This window comes from Lutjanus erythropterus, chromosome 17, assembly GCF_056507025.1.
Source record: "Lutjanus erythropterus isolate fLutEry1 chromosome 17, fLutEry1.hap2, whole genome shotgun sequence".
In the NCBI taxonomy this organism is placed as follows: domain Eukaryota; kingdom Metazoa; phylum Chordata; class Actinopteri; order Lutjaniformes; family Lutjanidae; genus Lutjanus; species Lutjanus erythropterus.
The window spans coordinates 31,390,202-31,408,899 of record NC_139333.1 but is presented as its reverse complement, the minus strand read 5'-3'; the positions used below and the strand labels follow the sequence as shown (position 1 = coordinate 31,408,899).

Here is an 18,698-nt window from a genome sequence, read left to right as displayed (position 1 = left end):
TAAGTCAAAATCTTTGAGCAACACGACAATAATAAACTTTAAACATCTTTCAATATGTTTATGTACTATTACTCATAATGCCAGAAAAGATCTTGGAAAAGATGGAACACGGTTTTAGATTGAGATGTGCAAGTACAATTAATATTTATATAATTTTTCAGCAGTCTTCCCTTGTCCTGGGTGAGGTATTTAACAACTGACTAAAACTGCACTAATCAGTCAAAAAAATCTTTGGGCACAGAAAGTTATTTGTAACAAATTCTCTGTAACGTTGTGTTAATGGACCAGCAGGTGGCGTAATACAAAAACAGGCGCTCAAGCAGAGCTGGTAACTGCGTCAGTAGAAGAAGAAGAGAATCAGCCGAAGAAGAGTGATACAAGCATGGCAGGAAACATCAGTAACACTGCAGGTCCTATAACTAGTTCTCTGTCTAAACTCCAGTCTTTAAATGGACTGTTCGCCATCTATAAGAAACAAGGACCGACCTCTGCAGACGTCTTAAACAAGCTCAAAGAAGCTTTACTGAAAGGTAACATGGCAGCATCAGGAGTCAGGAAATAAACCTGCTGTATTGGGCTGAAGCTCACAGTGAAATGTGTTGTGTCTCTCAGAGGCTGGAGTACAGAACCCCAACCCGCGGAAGAGGAAGAAGCAGAGCCTGAAGATGGGACACGGAGGGACGCTGGACAGCGCTGCCAGCGGGGTGTTGGGTGAGCACCTGAGCACGTGCCACTGTTGTCATGGTCATGATGCCTTGGTTAGCGGTGGAGCAGGAAGTAAAGAAAAGATCCACCCAGATATTTTTCATGTGATTGTACAGTCAGTGTTGATGGTAAATACAGTCAACTGAAACATTGAAATGCTACTATATTGACAGAGGAAGCTGAGTTCTCTTGCTGCAAAATCTGTTGTTCTTCCTCCATCAGTGATGTCACTGCGATGTGGTTGGTGTTAAGGAAGAACTACTGGCTGTTTCAGCCTGGATTTCTAGTCTCCTCCTCTTGGCAGCCAGGGGCAATGCTAGATGAGTATTTTGTCACCCAACGCTATGTTTTGACCAACAAACTAATCGTAATAGGCTAGGGTGGTGATATTCAGCAACATGAGATTGGGCATCAGAAGGTTGTGCGCAAAGCATTCTGGTACATGTATGCATGCTGAGATGGCTAGACATGCAGGAGAAGAAGTTTTCTTGGTCAATATAGCAGCACTGAGGAATTTCTTGCTTCAGTTAACTACATTTACTATCATTACTGACTGGACATCTGCATCAAATGTGCAGAATTTCCCTTTAACATTATAAAGTTGATGGGGATGTTGGGTGGTGTTGGCAAAAAAGTGTATATCAAAAATTGTTCACATGAGCTGTGAACCTGATTTTTCTCTATTTGTGTTTTTGAAAATTCAATGGTTTTAATTGAAAATATTACAATTTTAACTATGCACATGTTGGGGCATTTCTAAAAGGGATTTTTTCAAGTTTATCTAAAGAAGAAAAGTTAATAACGTCAACAAAATATTATTAGTTTGTAAATCTTTTCAAAACTCAACTCAACATTTTAGACTGCTTCAGAAATTAGACAAAATTAGTGTAATTATACAGAATTAACAAGCTCTTGTTTTTTTCTCTAATCAGTAAAAGTATAAACATATTTTAAATGCTTTATAAAAGATGTACTACAGATATAACTCTTACATTTGCAGAATTTCTTCCACAGTCTTTAATTTATCTGGCAACTCGAATAAAATCTCTTGTCACCCACCAGTGGGTCATGACCCAGTCTCAGGGAATGAGTGTTTTAGAGCCCCCAAATATGTAAAAACAGGGTCCTGCAGATTAGTAGTACTGCACTACTAACTGTAATATAATTACTATTTTGGACAGTGCAATCTCTTACACAACATATTACTGGGTAAAGCAATAATATCACAGTAATAAGCTACTGAGTAATGCATTACTGCCCAACAGTGGTGAAAAGGTGTCTCTTTCCTTCCTGTCTGTACCTGTTAGGTCTTAATGGTTAATAAATGGTTATTAGAACACCTGGAAAGTCAAAAGTCCCTATCCTGTTATACTCTATCAGCACTGATTTAATGCCTATTGTCCAATCAAATTACTTTGTTGGAACTAACTTTTTTAATGGTTCATCAATGAGTAGGTGTGCATTAAACAGTTGCCCTCAAAATCAAAAGCTGTGAAGCAAGAGCTTACTGTTGTCATGACAAGGAATAATTCTCGTCCCTTGTACAACTGAGCAGTTCGCTGTGTTCTTTTGTTTTTGGTTTAAAAGTCTTTAAGTATATCAACTGCCCATTTTGTTGCCTTTCATATTTATTTCATCATTTTCAGCTCTTCAGGTGTATTGTTTTTCAGTTGTTTTTTTCTTTTTTTCCTTTTCTTTTTCTTTACTACATGAATTTCTAACAGTGATTAAACTTGTGCCAAACTGCATGTGCATTAAATGGTTGTAATGCACACCTGTTAGCCAATCAGAAAAGAGTATTCACCCAGACCATGGTATAATAAACAATATACATGTGGGCAAAATAAATGACACCATTGTTGTTTTTACTCTGTCAGAAAGCTAAAAATGGTTTACGATTAGTTACATCTCCCTCATACCATCACCCTCCCACTGGATGGTTGATTGTAATAAAACAGGACAAACATTTCCAGGGCCGCCTCTGGTGAGGCTGTGAAATGAGCCAAATAGTAGCAGGACGATAGACGTTAGACTAACACTGTGTGTGTTTGTTTCAGTCGTTGGTGTTGGGAACGGCACAAAGATGCTCAGCACAATGTTGGCTGGTTCTAAGGTGAGTGTGTTTCTGCTTATATAAACAGTAGAAGTCAGTAGATATACAATAAAGCTGTAAAAAGCAGCATCAACCAAACTGTGAAATGTTCTGCTTACTGCCAGTGACAAATCCTTTTCACTGCACTCCAAAGACTTAATATGGGCTTCATTTTCACATCATGTGCAGTTTAATCAGAGCAAGCTTTTTTTTTATTCACATTGTGTCATAAATTTGGTCATATTGAGACATAATTATGCATTTTCAAACTTATTGTATACAGTTTCAGGTATTCTGGTGGTTGGGCTTGGCCAGTATCAAAGTATTATGTTATACCATGGTCTTTAGAAATCCTGAAGGTATGATTTTTCAGTACCGTCATTGCGAACAAAGTTATCTGAGTCATAGAAGTTACTGGGGTTTTTTTCTGATGGAAACTATAAAGCTAAAATAAATTTATTACAATAGGGTACTTAGCCAACAGAACAATTATTTGGAGGTAGAAAACAAATAATTGAGCAGGAATTCCTGCTCTATAGCTTAAGTCTCCTTGACAATTAATGTAATGTATAACTAGATTCATTCAATCATGAAAATATTGCCACATGCAACTTTATTTTGACATGACTTCTTCCAACTATAAAAGCAGTCTATTAGCCACATGATATATCTATAAATCATCTCTGTTCAGCCAAATGATGTGTTTGAATCCGCGGTAACGCAGTAGTGTCATCAGGTCCTTGAGCAATAATCTATGGAATAAGGCTGCTTATTTCCCATGTATTCATTAGGGCCGTAAGTATTTACATCCAGTAAGATTTGTCTTAGAGGGCTAGCTGCAAAGCGTTGTGAGCTAGACAGTGTCTGTCACCAGTGGTTAAACATTTGTTTTTTCACACAAATACCCTCTTATACTGTACACTCTGGTGAAATGTCAGGAAGGTATGACAAAATAGATTCTGTCCAAACCTACTGGTGACTGGGGGCATATACCACATAACCACAGCATGGATAGCTGGGGATATTTGTGGGTTTTTTTTTTGTTGTTGTTTGTGTTAGAGCTAAGACAATCCAATCCCATATTGGTATCAGATGCCGATTGGATCAGACTGCCAGCACTGATCTACATACCAATCCAGATCACATGGTTTTTTAGGAATTATACTGTAAATATGTAACAATAAAATTCATATTGCCAAAATTCTGTCACATAAAATAAATTAAATAGTAATTTAAGTGTTCTACAGAGATATTTATTTTTTGCAGCTGCTACTGAAGTCCTCAACATGTCCTTTAGAGATATTTTACTCTTGAAACACAGAAAAGCAAGACAGCAACTGATAATGTGTTAAGAGCTGCAATGATTAATCGATTATTTAATTAATTGCCAACTATTTTGATGATTGATTAATCAGTTTGAGTGATTTTAAAAGCAAAAAAGATCAAAATTATCTGATTGCAGCTTCTTAGATGTGAACATTTCCTGGTTTGGTCTGAATATCTTTTGGTTTTCAGTACAACAAGATACTTGGGCTTTGGGAAACACTGATCAGCATTTTTCACTTTTTTCTGATATTATATAAATCAGACAACTCATAATTGATTAATTGAGAAAATATTCAATAGATTGACAGTGAATATAATTGTTAGTTGTTTCTTCTCTCTCTCAAATAAAAGCAAAATGGCAAAAATTATATTATTTATTAAACACCAAAAACAGAACATGTAGACAAAAATATATTGTGCACACAAATTGAAGAAGGAAACAGAAGCTAAATTTAATTTAAAGCTGCTGTAATTAAATAAAAGAAGTGACCCACAGAGAGCGATCACACAGCTGGGTGTTTTGTGTTTCCAGTCCACAGTTGATCTGTTGTGGTTCAGTCTGAGCCGTCTCATCAGTTTTGTTTCCACCAGGCTGCTGTTATCAGTGAAACTGCTTTGATAAAAACACTGTTCACTGCCTGAAACACTCGCCCCTGCTACAGTTGCATAAAGTGAACAGCATGAATATTTGCATCAGTCAGAAGTTCCATATAGTCTCGTGTAAGTGGTCACTCTTACACCGAGATAATAAAGTGATGTGTGTGTTTGTTTTTCAGAAATATGTTGCTGTGGGGGAACTGGGGAAAGCAACAGATACTCTTGATGCCACTGGCAGTGTGGTTCTAGAGAAAGAATTTGGTAAATATTGAAGTACAAATGACATCACTTCATCCCATTCAGCAGTCTATCTCTGTGTGTGTCCCTCTGTCTCTGCAGTGTTAAGTCTCTACAGGATGTTGCTGATGTGATTTTTGTCCACAGAGCACATCACCAGACTGGAGTTTGAGGAGAAGCTGAAAACTTTCACTGGTGACATCATGCAGGTTCCTCCCCTGTGAGTAAAAGCTCCGGTGTGTCATCATAGTAACCAGGGTTTGTCCTGGCTCAGACTGAGGCTGAGGTGGGACAATTCTGATAATGTGCTCATTTACATAAGCAACATATTTTTAGAGTTCTGATAATTATCATGTTATTAAGCATACGTGTTGTACGCAGTCAAACGGCTAAGATTTTAAAATCAAATCAAATAATTTCATAGCTTTTGTTTTCAGTTGTTTTTTTTTTGTTTTGTTTTTTTTCATTTATAGTTTGGGGCCTTCTTGCAGCTAGTTGAACAAAAATATGGTGTAAAAGCTCTTTATTTAATTTACACATTTCACAACCAGAGGCAAAATATTTCAGCCTCTTATTTTTCATTTGATAAAACCTCTTATTTGGCCCTTTGCAAAGCCCCGCCCTCCTTAGTTACTGTTGCTATGCCTGCCAAGCTCTCCATTCTCACACTTCATTTATGCAGTTTATGGTGATGGTAACAGGGGCAGATTTAACATCGAAATTGGGAGGAATTGTTGAAACACAGGCCCTTTGAAACCTTGGAGAATTAACAAAAACAAAAAAACAAAATAATGACTTACAAGCAGATTTCAAAAGTCGACTAACTCGACTTGAGTCAGCTGAGAAGTCTCCACATTTTCAAACAAGAACCCTGTGAAAGTGTAAATGTAAAGTTACCTGACAGCTGCATATATGATAGAATGTTAATGCTAAAAGACTGAGGCTAAAGCTAGCTTACATCTCAGCAAACATTGGTTGGATGGTGAAATACAGCAGGTATAGCTACATGATAGATGTCAGACATACACTAATTAACATGCGAAAAGGAAGCGCTGGAACTCGATAAGTGCAGCAAACGGTGATCGCAGAAGACGGCCGGGTAAAGAGCTAAGCTAACCCAGCTTAGACCTGAGACGGTGAGCCAGAGAGAGAGATGTATGATCATCAGCCCACTTTGATTCTGCATCAGCCCACATCCTCCTCCTCAAACCCCCACAGAACAAATGCAAGTTTGGCTGGAGGTAAAGTTATTGCAGGTAGTAAGCTAGTGCTAGTTAGCCAGACATGCTAACAATTGTAACTTATGTTAGAGCAGATGAAGACAGTTTAATCCATTCACCACACGTGTGCTCTTGTGTTGAGTATCACTCTTCTCAGAGCCTCCTACACACCTTCAACATGTAGAGTAATGGAAAACTTGACAGCCCTAGCTGCATTTGCTAACCTATGATTGGACAGTTGCTGTTTGGAGGAGGGGCTTAGCAAAGGGTCAATTAATGATACATCCCATCAGTGTGATCTTTCCAGCGAGTTCACTAAGAGGAGAATCATGACCTCAGGTGAAAGTGTTAAGTTTGACATCTGAGTATTACAGCAGTTAAAAATAAATACTGCATGTTACTTAAGAGATGAGGTAAATTGGTCAGGTCTGGAAATAGTTTTTTTTCTTTCTTTTTTTTTCAAGAAATGAAATGTGCTTAGATGCAAAAGAAACAATATTCTGAATATTCTATTCTACCTGTTTTAACAGCCACAAAGAATCAGGAAGCTGATATTTGAGAAAATCCATAGAATGTAAGAGAGTTTTAGCAGCGCCTTTATGGCACTGTGCAGATTTTGATACATGCCGTCACCATGTCATGACAGTTACAAGTGACAGAAATCCACCAAGAGCATTTTCTCTCTTCACTCATCCACACACACACACACACACACACACACAGAACAAATCTTATTGGCTGAAAGCCATCAAATAGACTGTACATTCATGCCCCTCAGAGGATGCAGCCATTACAGAGCCTGCTTCAGTTTGTCTCCTGCTCCACAGTTCTCAAAGCATGAGCCCGTTGCTCGTCCTGTGGACTGGACCTTTACACCTAATGTCCTGCTTGCACACAGTAAACTGTAAAATGTAACAGGATGACCACATGGCATGTGCTGAGCAGAGTAAAGGCTTAAACACGTTTGGATTTATTTTCAAGTCATTTCTGTAATGATTATTTTTATCATTGATCAATTTGTTGATAATTTTCTCCATTAATCAGTTAGTATTACAAATAGTTGCCAATTAGTTTAAAAATCGTTTCATCGATTAATAGTTGTAGCTGTAAAAGCAGGTACTCTGTAGGTGTCAGTATCACCTTCAGGGTATTGCTATTGGTATTGGTATTGGTATTGGTACTAATAAATCATCATAGGTATAGATCAGAGCAACCCATCCAGGTAGCCCCGAAGTAGTGACAACTCTGACACAGCCTCATTTAAGGTGGGCTGACTGTTAAGGTGGACCAGGCTGTTCTCATTTCAGTGACAAGCTGCTCTTTGCTCAGGAGATGAGCACAGCCTTTAACCACAGTTAAAAGCTGTTGATTTTTTCCACATCTTTACATATCATGGCTTTATTTTTTGCATCAAATTATGGAAAGTGGTATTGATAAGAGTATTGACAAGTATCGGTATCAATAAGCAGTACTGGTAACAATGAAACTCTATGATACCCATACTTACGCAAAATGTGTTGTGGTCGAGGGAAGTGACATGTGGCTGCTCTAATCCATGCTGCTGTGTTTGCATCGTGGTGCAGTGAAGCGTGCAGCCTGTAGAGGTCACTAGCAGAGCTTTACACTTCACATCTGTCCATTTCCCTGTGAAGAAGCTTTCCTGCCTGTGGCCATGACACTTCCTGTAGTCCAGCAGCTTCAAGTTGGACCATTACATGTCACTTTATTAGTGCAGCTTATCTTTCTAATTAAAAAAGACAGGCAGTGTGTGCAGTATAGTGTGATTTGTTAATTTTCTGTCCTTTCAGCTACTCGGCACTGAAGAAAGATGGCCAGCGTCTGTCCGTCCTGCTGAAGAAAGGCCACCAGGTAGAGGCCAAACCAGCCAGACCAGTGACTGTGTACAACCTGAGCCTGCAGGAGTTCAAGCCTCCTCTCTTCACTCTGGGTCAGCACACATGCACTATTTCTCTCTCCCTCTATGTAACACTGACTTCTGTGGCCATATTCACAAAGCCTCCTGGTGCAAAGAGTTGCTCCTGCTGATGCAGTTCTGAGAAAATTCTTCGAATTGTTACATTTTCTAAGAATTTCCCCTCAAAGTTAAGAGCTCAGCTCCGCTTCACGGAGAATACACACCGAGTCTATTTTTGACGGATGCCACGTCAATTAGCACAGAGCAGGTCGAACAGGTAGGAAGTCAGGCACGGAAAAGGCAGGGAGAATCTGGTTAATTTTCAGAATAAAAGACCCCTTGTAGACTCACAATCCTAAAGACAGACAGAAAATAAACTATTTAACTATGTAGCCTGCTTATCTGTGGTAGAAGCACAAACAGCAAGGAAAGAGGACTTAATCAACAAAATCAGAGCAAGTAAACATAATCAGACGGGCAAAACGCTGCACTGCTGAAACGCTTCTGAAACGCTGCTGGTGGGAATTGCAGTCGCTCATATGATGGAACAAAACCACAACGCACATGCAATATTACAAAGCCGCATCTGGTGGAAATCCCCGGTAAGAGTTTCTTAAACAGAGGAGAACATGTCAGAAAGACCAAGAGGTAGGAGCAGAAACACTTACAGGTTAAATCATGCAGGGATGATGTTTGTGGTCAATCTCATTAAGATGTGCTCACAGAATAATAGTAATAATAATTGCAGCCATCATTGTCATTATCATCTTTATTTATGTAGCACTTTTTTTAATGCTATGAAGTGTTTTACAAAAGAAAATAAAACAGCATTCATGGACACAGTGTTCTTCTCCCTATAATGTCAAATATAGTAAGTACTGAAAGCATGTGCGTGCGTATGTGAAAAGGCTACTGCATACAACCATATTTTCACAATTTTCCTACTTTTATTATTAAAAAAATAATAATTATTCTAATATTAATCTGAGATCTTAAAGGGATAGTTCGCCCAAAATGAAAATTCAGTCATTATCTGCTCACCCTCATGCTGATTGAAGGTCAGGTTTAGTTTTTTAGTCCACAAAACACTGCTGGAGTTTCACAGGAAAACAGTGTTGCAGAATCTCCCAAACAATGGAAGTGAATGGTGAGCAGTTTTCAAATGTAAAACAACAACAGCAATGCCTTCATACTGCTCGTCTGGTGTAATCCAAGTCTCCTAAAGCCTCGACATGCAAAGTTGCCTTGAAAAATGTCATTGTTGTCATTAATTTTTTTAGCCTGAATCTTCACTGTAGATCCTTAGGTTGAAGCCATGTTCACGTGCACACTTGTCTGTCTGGGTGTGCACACAAAAGTGAACAGCATGTTGGGGCTTGGAGAGATTTTATGTGATTTTTTTTTTGGTCATTTCCATTGTTTGGTAGATTCTGCAACACTGTTTTCCTGTTAAACTCCAGCAGTGTTTTGGACTGAAAAACTAAATCTGACCTTCAATCAGCATGAGGGTGAGTAGATAATGACTGAACTTTCATTTTTGGCTGAACTATCCCTTTAAGCCGGAGAAAGTGTCAGAAAGACCAAAAGGTGGAGAAATATTCTCCAAACACTGAATGACAGTAAATTAATGAAACGTTTCAGGTTAAATCATGCAGAGATGATGTTTGTGTGAAATTACCAGCATGGTAAATAAACAGTGCTTTCAAAATTTTCATTATTGTTACTATCATTATGAGTAGTAGTAGCAGTAATACTAGTAGTACAAGTAGGAGTAGTAGTATCATTATTATTATATATTATTCGAGCGAGATGTTCTTCAAGAGAGATGATTACACCATTTATTAGTAGAGACTAAATTCTGTTGATTTTATTTTTGTCTAGTTTTTAGTTGTTTTTTTTTTTTATTAATTTATTTTGATCAGCCAGTCACATTCTTTAAAAGCATGTGTCATACCCAGCAATGTGTTCAGCCACATCTCCTCTGTCCCCTCCTTCATCAGAGTTACGAAGTTGAGAAGTCTCTTAAATCAGTCCTAAGCTACAACTCCTTGTTAAAAGTTTTTAGCTTCAGTTAGGAGCTCTCTGAGAGGAGTGTTTGTGAATTTCTGATAACTAAAATAGGATTTTGTATATCACTCTCTATGCTTTCCTTGTTTTTAATTTTGAACTACACATTTAAACACACTGAACATAGTTGTGTTTTTGTGACAGATATTGAATGTGGTGGTGGATTTTATGTCAGAAGCTTGGTGGATGACCTGGGAAAAGGTGAGATGGATTCATTCTTTTTCACACTTTCCTCATTAGACTGTTGAAACTGAACTAACCATTTAGAAGTAAAACCTGTTACCACGTCACCATGAGAATGATCCCGTGCCCCATGTGCTGCAGCTCTGTCATCGTGCGCTCATGTGAAGGAGCTGATCCGGACCAAGCAGGGTCAGTTCACCCTGGAGGAGCACGCCTTACACGAGGAGCAGTGGACACTGGAGCATGTCCAGCGCTCCCTGCAGCCCTGCTCAGACTCACAGCAGGCTGAGGACTGTACAAAAGCCCCAGAAGCTGACACCTGAGGAGGAACACGCTGTGAACAGGACTCAGAGTGAAAGTGACGAGCTCAGACTGCTGTCTGTTTCGTGATTAGTCATGACTGCTTGGCTCTTCCAATGAACACAACATCCTGTCTAAAAATCATCTGGATATTTGAAGGTGTGCTGTTTAGAGAAGCTGAGACAAACGTCAAAATCTCTGCTGTGTTAAAAGTCAGTGGAGCAGTGGAGTGACTCTACACTGGACTCATGATTTTTAGTCCACATCCAAGTGTTTTTTTGTCTCAGCTGCTGGTTAAGTTTTGGTTAAATATGTAAGTAATTCAGTTTGGATATGACAGCCCTGCTCCACCCTCCACCCAGCCTCCTGGAGAGCAGGCTGATAGAAACATTACACATCACTGTATACTAGAGCTGCAACCATTAATCAAATAATCAGTTATTAATCCATTGTTAATTAATCAGCAACTTTTTTGATAATCTGTTTCAGTCATTTTTTAAGCAAAAATGTTCAAATTCTCTGATTTCACCTTCTTCAATATGAATATTTTCTTTACTCCTCTTTGACAGTAAACGGAATATCTTTGAGTTGTGGACAAAACAAGACATTCACAGACATCATCTTGGACTTTGAGAAACACTGAACAACAGATTTCTGAAACTTTATGGGTAAACAACTATTAATTGAGAAATCGAGAAAATAATCAACCAGTTAATTGACTATGAAAATAATTGTTAGTTTCAGCCCTACTGTATACAGGTCACAATTTCTATATATAATTTCTTATATAAAAATGTGAGATGATATACTGTGTTTGAAAAGACTTAAAAGGGATAGTTCAGATTATTTTACCTACAGTACTACCTAGGGCTGAATGATTTTGAAAAAATGCAGTTGCAGTTATTTTAACTGCTATTGCAACTGCAGTATGATTTGTGATATTAGAGGTGATGATAATTTTTAGATTATTCTTATATTGATTGGGGAAAAAACATGTTAAATGACTGGTGCTTTTTTTTTCAGGAATCTGTTCTGAATGAAGATGTTTTTATTTAAGTCTGTAGAATCTGATGTGTAGGAGAGGACGTCTCTGTCTCATGACAATGGATAAAATTTTGATTAATTGTGCAGCTCTAGTATTACCTACAGTAGATGGCAGTCAACACGCTCCCAGTTTGGAGAAGCAGCAGGAGTATCGTAGGAAGCAAAGTGATGTACTGCTGTGGACAAGGTCAGCAGCAAAATGTATTTTAGAGGCCTGAAGAAAATTAGTTTAAGTATACGCTATATTTCTAATATTTCAACCACTTTACCTTGCTGTTGGACAGCCTTTTCTGGCATGAAACCACCGTTATATAAGCTTCATACTCTCTGCAAAGCAACCACACTCCTTTAGCAAAAACTGGAATTTAACCTCACAGAACACAGAAGTTGCTGTGTTTTGTGTGACTTCACTGTTATCAAAGGCTAGTTTGGATTCACCTAAAATCACACAGCACAAACTAAAAGATGGAGGCAGTGGTTCACTAACAACTCCTGTGTTCTATGACGTAAAACTGCTGTTTTTCCTTTAGGAATCTGGTGGCTTTGAGGAGAGTGATATTTGGCTTTTATAACTGCGGTTTCCTGTCAGAAAAGTCTGTCTGATGGCAAAGTAAAGCTGTGAAAATATTCTAAATACAGAGTACACTCATACAACTCCACTTAAAAAAATCTGAATTATCTCTATAAAGTTTAACATGAAACAGACTCAGCAGTGTTAAGTGTTAAACAGACATTCAAACTGCAGGATTTATGATTTGTGCTTATGCTTATGTTTTTCTTAAAAAAAAAAAAAAAAAAAGAAATTACAGTTTGCAGTCACAATAGCAGGAAATCAGCAGAAACATTAACTGCATTTATATTGTGATATATGAATATTGACTGGTATGAAAGGAGTATTGTAGTAACATTTTACTAGCTGTACAGTCTTGGTCTGAACATTATCTTCATTTGGTCTTGTATGAACCACTAGCAGTAAATATCATTGGTTCTACCTGGAGATGTGTTTGTGGATGTGCTGTTTGCTTTGAACGGTGCTCTTAACAGACTTTTTGTGTTTTTTAAGATTACTCCACCTCTGAAAGTGTTACATCAGCAGTGCTGTACACTGATAAAGCATAAGTAATTTCATTTGTTCTGTACTTGCAAATTAAATAAATACACAAGTGAAATGAATAACAATTGTGTAATCATGTGTAGGCTCGTGGTGAAGGAACTGTTTCTGCACAGGGCATCAGTGGTTGGCTGACACAGTTAAGTGAGAAAATTTTGGGCCCTTCAACATCAGGCATAACATCTGCATAAAAAGAAAATATTATGTAGTTATAGAGATTTTCTAAACGTAGAAGTCTTTCTAGTTTTTGTCTTCCTCTCCTTTAAACAAACGTTGAACATTTGAATTTTGCTGCCTTGTATCTGCTATCAAACACAGGAGAGGAAATAAGAGTTTGTGGTTTAAGTGTGAACAGACTGAAGTACATCTGGCAGATGGAGTGGTATAATTAGGCTGAACCATGATACAGCGCTGCTACAGTCCATATTGCAGGTGATAATGGTGTCACGTGGTGCCAATGTCTGAGAGCGGTTGACTGATAAAATATGTATGGAGAACAATACCTCCAGGGCAAAAAGGATGGTGAAAGGTGAGGAATGATTTTTTTAATAAAAGCCCCACACTACTGCTTTTTGAAATAGGTCAAAATTGTGACTCATTACACCATAATTTTAAATTTATGTGTCATACTTCTGACTTAGCATCTCAATTTTGATATGATACACTGCCTAGCCAAAAAAAAAAAGTCACACAGTGTAATATTGTACATTTATTTCTGTCCATCCTGTTGGATTAATTTTTCACTGAGATCTTGTATTGATGATGGAGAGTCAGATCGCTGTTTAAAGTTTTCTCCAGAACATCCCAAAGTTTCTCAGTGGGGTTGAGGTCTGGACTCTGTGGTGGACAGTCCATGTGTGAAAATGATGTCTCATGCTTCCTGAACCTCTTTCATTATTTGAGCCTGATGAATCCTGACATTGTCATCTTGGAATATGTCCGTGTCATCAGGGAAGAAAAAATCCATTGATGTAAAAACCTGTTCATTCAGTATATTCAGGTAGAGAGATGACCTCAGGCTTTGGGCTCATAACGTTGAACCTCGACCTGACCAACTGAAGCAACCCCAGATCAGAACACTGCCCCCACAGGCTTGTACAGTAGGCACTAGGCATGATGGGAGCATCACTTCATCCACCTCTCTTCTTAGCCTGATGCCCCGATCACTCTGGAACAGGGTAAATCTGGACTCATCAGACCACATGACCTTTTTCCGTCGCTCCAGAGTCCAATCTTTATGCTCCCTAGCAAACTGAAGCCTTTTTCTGATTATGCTCACTGATAGGTGTTTTTCTTAAGGCTACACAGCTGTTTAGTCCCAATCCCTTGAGTTCTCTTCACTTTGTGTGTGGATGTTCTTGCTTCTGACATGGTTGTTCAAGAAATGAGAAGCTGCTCACTGCATCAGTTAGGGTTAAATAACTTGTTGCCAGCTGAAACATATTAATCACTGCAGTAATTTTCCAATGGGAGTCTCTTACCTATTTGTTCAGTTAAATCCAGGTGGTGACTTTTTTTTTGGCCAGCCAGTGTACTGTGTAAGTCAACTTATCACAGGTTTTAAGAATTGTAACTCCAATTACAAAATGGTCAGGACGCTGCATTAATTACAAATAAAATCTAAATTCAATGATTTTCAAATCCTTTCCCGTGTATATTCAATTAAATACAGTACAAAGACAAAATTATTTAATGTTCAAACTGATAAACAGTAGCAACAAAGACTGTGAGAGTTGTGTAACGCTCCAGAAACATTGGAACATTCCACAGGTAAGCAGGTTCATTGGTAACAGGTGACAGTATCATGGTTGGGTATTAAAGTTGCATCCTGGAAAGGCTCAGTCGTTCACAGCCATGGATGGAGTGAGGTTCACCACTTTGTGAAAAACTGCAAATGGTCCAACAGTTAAAGAACAATGTTTCTCAACACGAAAGTGCAGAAATTTAGAGATTTCACCATCTACAATCCATAATATCATTAAAAGATTCAGAGAATACAGAGAAATCTCTGCATGTAAGGTGCAACCAACCAACACTGAAAACCAGCACTGAATGTCTATGACCTTTGACCCCTCAGGCAGCACTGCATTAAAAACTGCATTAAAAACCCACATCATTGTATAAAGGATACTACATGGAACACTTTGGAAAACTGTTGTCAGTAAACACAGTTTGTCTCTGCATCTACAAATGCAAGTTAAGACTCTACCATGCAAAGAGAAAGACATATATCAACAACATCCAGAAACACTGCAGACTTCTCTGGACCCGAGCTCATCTGAGATGGACTGACACAAAGTGGAAAAGTGTGCTGTGGTCTGATGAGTCCACATTTCAGATTGTTTTCACTAATCATGGACATCATGTCCTCCGGGCTAAAGAGGAAAAGGACCGTCCAGATTGTTACCAGCACTAACTTCAAAAGACAGCAGCTGTGATGGTATGGGGGTGTGTTAGTGCCCATGGCATCATGGGTAACTGTCATATCTGTGAAGGCCCCATTAATGATGAAAGGTACATACAGGTTTTGGAGCGACATATGCTGCCATCCAGAGACGTCTTTGCCAAGACACATTGTGGATGTGTTCCAACAGCATGTCTTCATAGTAAAAGAGTTCAGGTACTAGACTGGTCTGCCTGCAGTCCAGACCTGTCTCCCATTAAAAATGTGTGGTGCATTATGAAGCACAAAATACAACAACAGAGACTCCGGAGTGTTTTACACTACATCCCACCTTCTTTGGAATCAGGGTTGTATCACATAGTGTCTTATATGTTTAAGTTACTAAATATAAAATGTATAATATTTCATCAAAAGTGAGGAGCACTTACTTCTAAAAATTATACATGAGTAAAAATTTAGGGCCAGTCAAGTCATGATCCCAACAAAGCCATATGTCATCATTTAGACTCTCATAGGCCCTGCACACCCTCACAGGAACTTTAAATTACTCCTTCTCATCACACCTGTAGTTTTGTGTAAGTTGGGTGGAGCTATGCTGTTAATGTATAGATGATGTCTCCAAACTACACTGATGGTGGAATAAATTGTTCTGCAAGTGCAACAAAAATAAAAGCAAAATGAGGGAGCTGTCAATCAAGAACATTCTGTTCTGTCCACACCGTCTTAAAGTGGAGGTCTAATCGGTGTGGAAAACACATGCATGTCTCTCATGTGCAGAAGCTGAGTCCAAATATCTGATATCTGCTGCAAAGAGAAACAAAACAACTACAAAGAGAAATAAAACAACAAAGAAAAACAAAATAACTACAAAGAGAAATAAACTACAAAGAGAAATAAAACAACAAAGAAAAACAAAACAACTACAAAGAGAAATAAACTACAAAGAGAAACAAAACAACTACAAAGAGAAACAAAACAGCAAAGAGAAACAAAACAACTACAAAGAGAAATAAAACAACAAAGAGGAACAAAACAACTACAAAGAGAAATAAAACAACTACAAAGAGAAATTAAACAACAAAGAAAAACAAAATAACTACAAAGAGAAATAAAACAACAAAGAAAAACAAAACAACTACAAAGAGAAATAAACTACAAAGAGAAACAAAACAATTACAAAGAGAATCAAAACAACTACAAAGAGAAATAAAACAACAAAGAGAAACAAAACAACTACAAAGAAAAACAAAACAACTACAAAGAGAAATAAACTACAAAGAGAAACAAAACAACTACAAAGAGAAACAAAACAGCAAAGAGAAACAAAAGAACTACCAAGAGACATAAAACAAAGAGAAACAAAACAACTACAAAGAAAACAAAACAGCAAAGAGAAACAAAACAACTACAAAAAGAAATAAAACAACAAAGAGAAACAAAACAACTACAACTACACACAAAATGGCTATGACCGCATTGACTAAAACAACTAAATAGAGAAACAAAACTACAAAGGCAAACAAAACTACCACAGGGAATCAAAATAACCACAAAGATGAACAATATGATTACAGAGACCAAAATGACTATAAAAAAAAGACACAAAAACAACCATAACAAGACATGAAATAACCACAAAGAAGAGCCACAGAACATCAAGCACAAACAATGAGCTTCATAATGAGCTACAAACCCACTGCGAAAAGACGCAAAACAACCACAAAGTACGTCGGTGTTTAAAGCTCCATGTCTGCGCCTGGGGCCCCCCGGAGCCCATCGTCTAATCCACCCATGAAGTATATGGATAATGTTTAATGTTGAGCAGGACACAGTGAGAATGTGTATGTGTGAGTCTGTGTGCGTGAGTTGTTAATGGGAACATACTTGGCGCCAGCTGCTGAGGAGAAGTTATCAATCGTTTTTTTGGACAGGGGTCTGACGCCGCGGGACGCTGGCCGGATCAATGAGCTGCAATCATTGTCTCAGTCCAAATATTAGCCGTTTGCACATTTCTTTCATGTCTTCAAGGCTGCTCATACCTCTGTTTGCTCTCTGAGTCCACTTTATCTAAATTACAGCCGTTAGAAAGTTGCGCTTTAAAGTCGCTTCAGAAGATCGAAGCATTGGATTGGATCAGAGCGCGCAGTGATCAGAGAGGAGCTGCGGGCCGAAGCTGACCTGTGACCGCGTCATTAATGAAGTCAGCTGGTAATAAAAAAAAATCAAGATGAGCTTCACACGTGCAGCTGTCCGTGGTGTGTCTGAGAAACAGAGAAGTTGTCGGTTATTGTTTAACACTTTGCGGAAACGTGTGTGAGCGGATAAACATTCACTAAGCGAGCCATTATAGACATTTGCATTTATAGTCATTATCATCAGAGTGTCACCTCAACCACTGATAGGAGGATTTCACAGGAAAACTCCTAACATTCACATGATGAGTTAATCACTCGCCATTCAGCTGCACCGTTCGGGATGTGGATTGCAGTTGGCTTGTATTACATTGTTAAAGATAACACTCTGTTCTCTGTGTTTGATTAGTCAAAGAGACATTTAGCTCCTGTTCGGCCTGTGCGTAAAACCAGGGCCATAACACAGACTGAACTCAGGTCAGCTGGAGGTTTCCTTCAGGGGGTTTCAGGGTCCCGTCTGGGGGAGTTTACAGTTGAAACTATTTTCTCACCAAAATTTTATCCCTGACAGAATGAGGAAGGTCTTACAACAGGAGAATCTGTTTATGTAGTTTATGGTGCTGAAAGACAGACAAGAGACTCACTAATGTAAAAGTATGTCTCATAGAAGGAAAAGAAGTGCTGTCAGAAATAGGAACTAATGGTAAAATGAAAAACCCAATTATGAAACATCCTTTCATATTTTATTCATCAATTATAGACCACTTCGTGGAAATACAAAAAAAATAAATAAATAAATAAAAATAAAAATAGCTATAGCATGTCAAATATGGCACAGGTTAAAGTAAGGCAGCCCCAAAATTTAAGGAGCTGAGGAGTGTGACCTGTGGGTGTGTCGATAACTGAGTTGTGCCTGCAGGGCCAAGGGCCAAAGATTTGTTTATTGAAGGATTACTGCTCACTTTACAGTTGAGTCTTCAATCACATTGAAGCTGTGTACGAAAAAAATCAACAGGCAAAGGAAAGATACACGTGCACAGATGCACACAAATATACTTGAAATAAAAAGATTATTTACTTGGTCACTGGAAAAATCAAATAATAGAATCTTTCTACTGTAAGCATTTTTAATCCAAACGTCACATGGCTCATAAAGAAAAGCTGGGGTAAAAACAGTGTTGTTGTTGTTGTTGATGTAAAAAATAAATATCACATTGCACATTCACAATCAGAGCTGCCTCAGATTTTTCCAGACTGCCAGTCAATACTTTGAACTTCCATTAAGCCTCCTCTTTGACTGAATACTTGTGCTTTTGTTTTATTTATGGTCAAATAGCTCAGGGTTTTTTGTTATTTGTTATGACC

At 38.2% G+C, this 18,698-nt stretch overlaps 1 protein-coding gene across 1 annotated transcript; it reads left to right on the top strand.

The window, feature by feature from the left end:
• The first annotated feature begins 341 nt into the window (after positions 1-341).
• On the top strand, positions 342-11,047 carry trub1 (TruB pseudouridine (psi) synthase family member 1). Its single transcript, XM_084740865.1, has 8 exons — positions 342-530; positions 613-711; positions 2,763-2,818; positions 4,900-4,981; positions 5,105-5,177; positions 7,986-8,125; positions 10,304-10,360; positions 10,484-11,047. The coding sequence occupies exons 1-8, from the start codon at positions 383-385 to the stop codon at positions 10,663-10,665; spliced, it is 837 nt and encodes a 278-aa protein (XP_084596991.1). The 5' UTR covers positions 342-382; the 3' UTR covers positions 10,666-11,047.
• The last annotated feature ends 7,651 nt before the right edge of the window (positions 11,048-18,698 follow it).

Coding starts and splice junctions, on each gene's coding strand:
- trub1 (XM_084740865.1), top strand. CDS start 383: ATGGCAGGAAACATCAGTAACACTGCAGGTCCTATAACTAGTTCTCTG. Junction 531..612: donor CAAAGAAGCTTTACTGAAAG/GTAACATGGCAG, acceptor TGTGTCTCTCAG/AGGCTGGAGTACAGAACCCC. Junction 2,819..4,899: donor CAATGTTGGCTGGTTCTAAG/GTGAGTGTGTTT, acceptor TTTGTTTTTCAG/AAATATGTTGCTGTGGGGGA.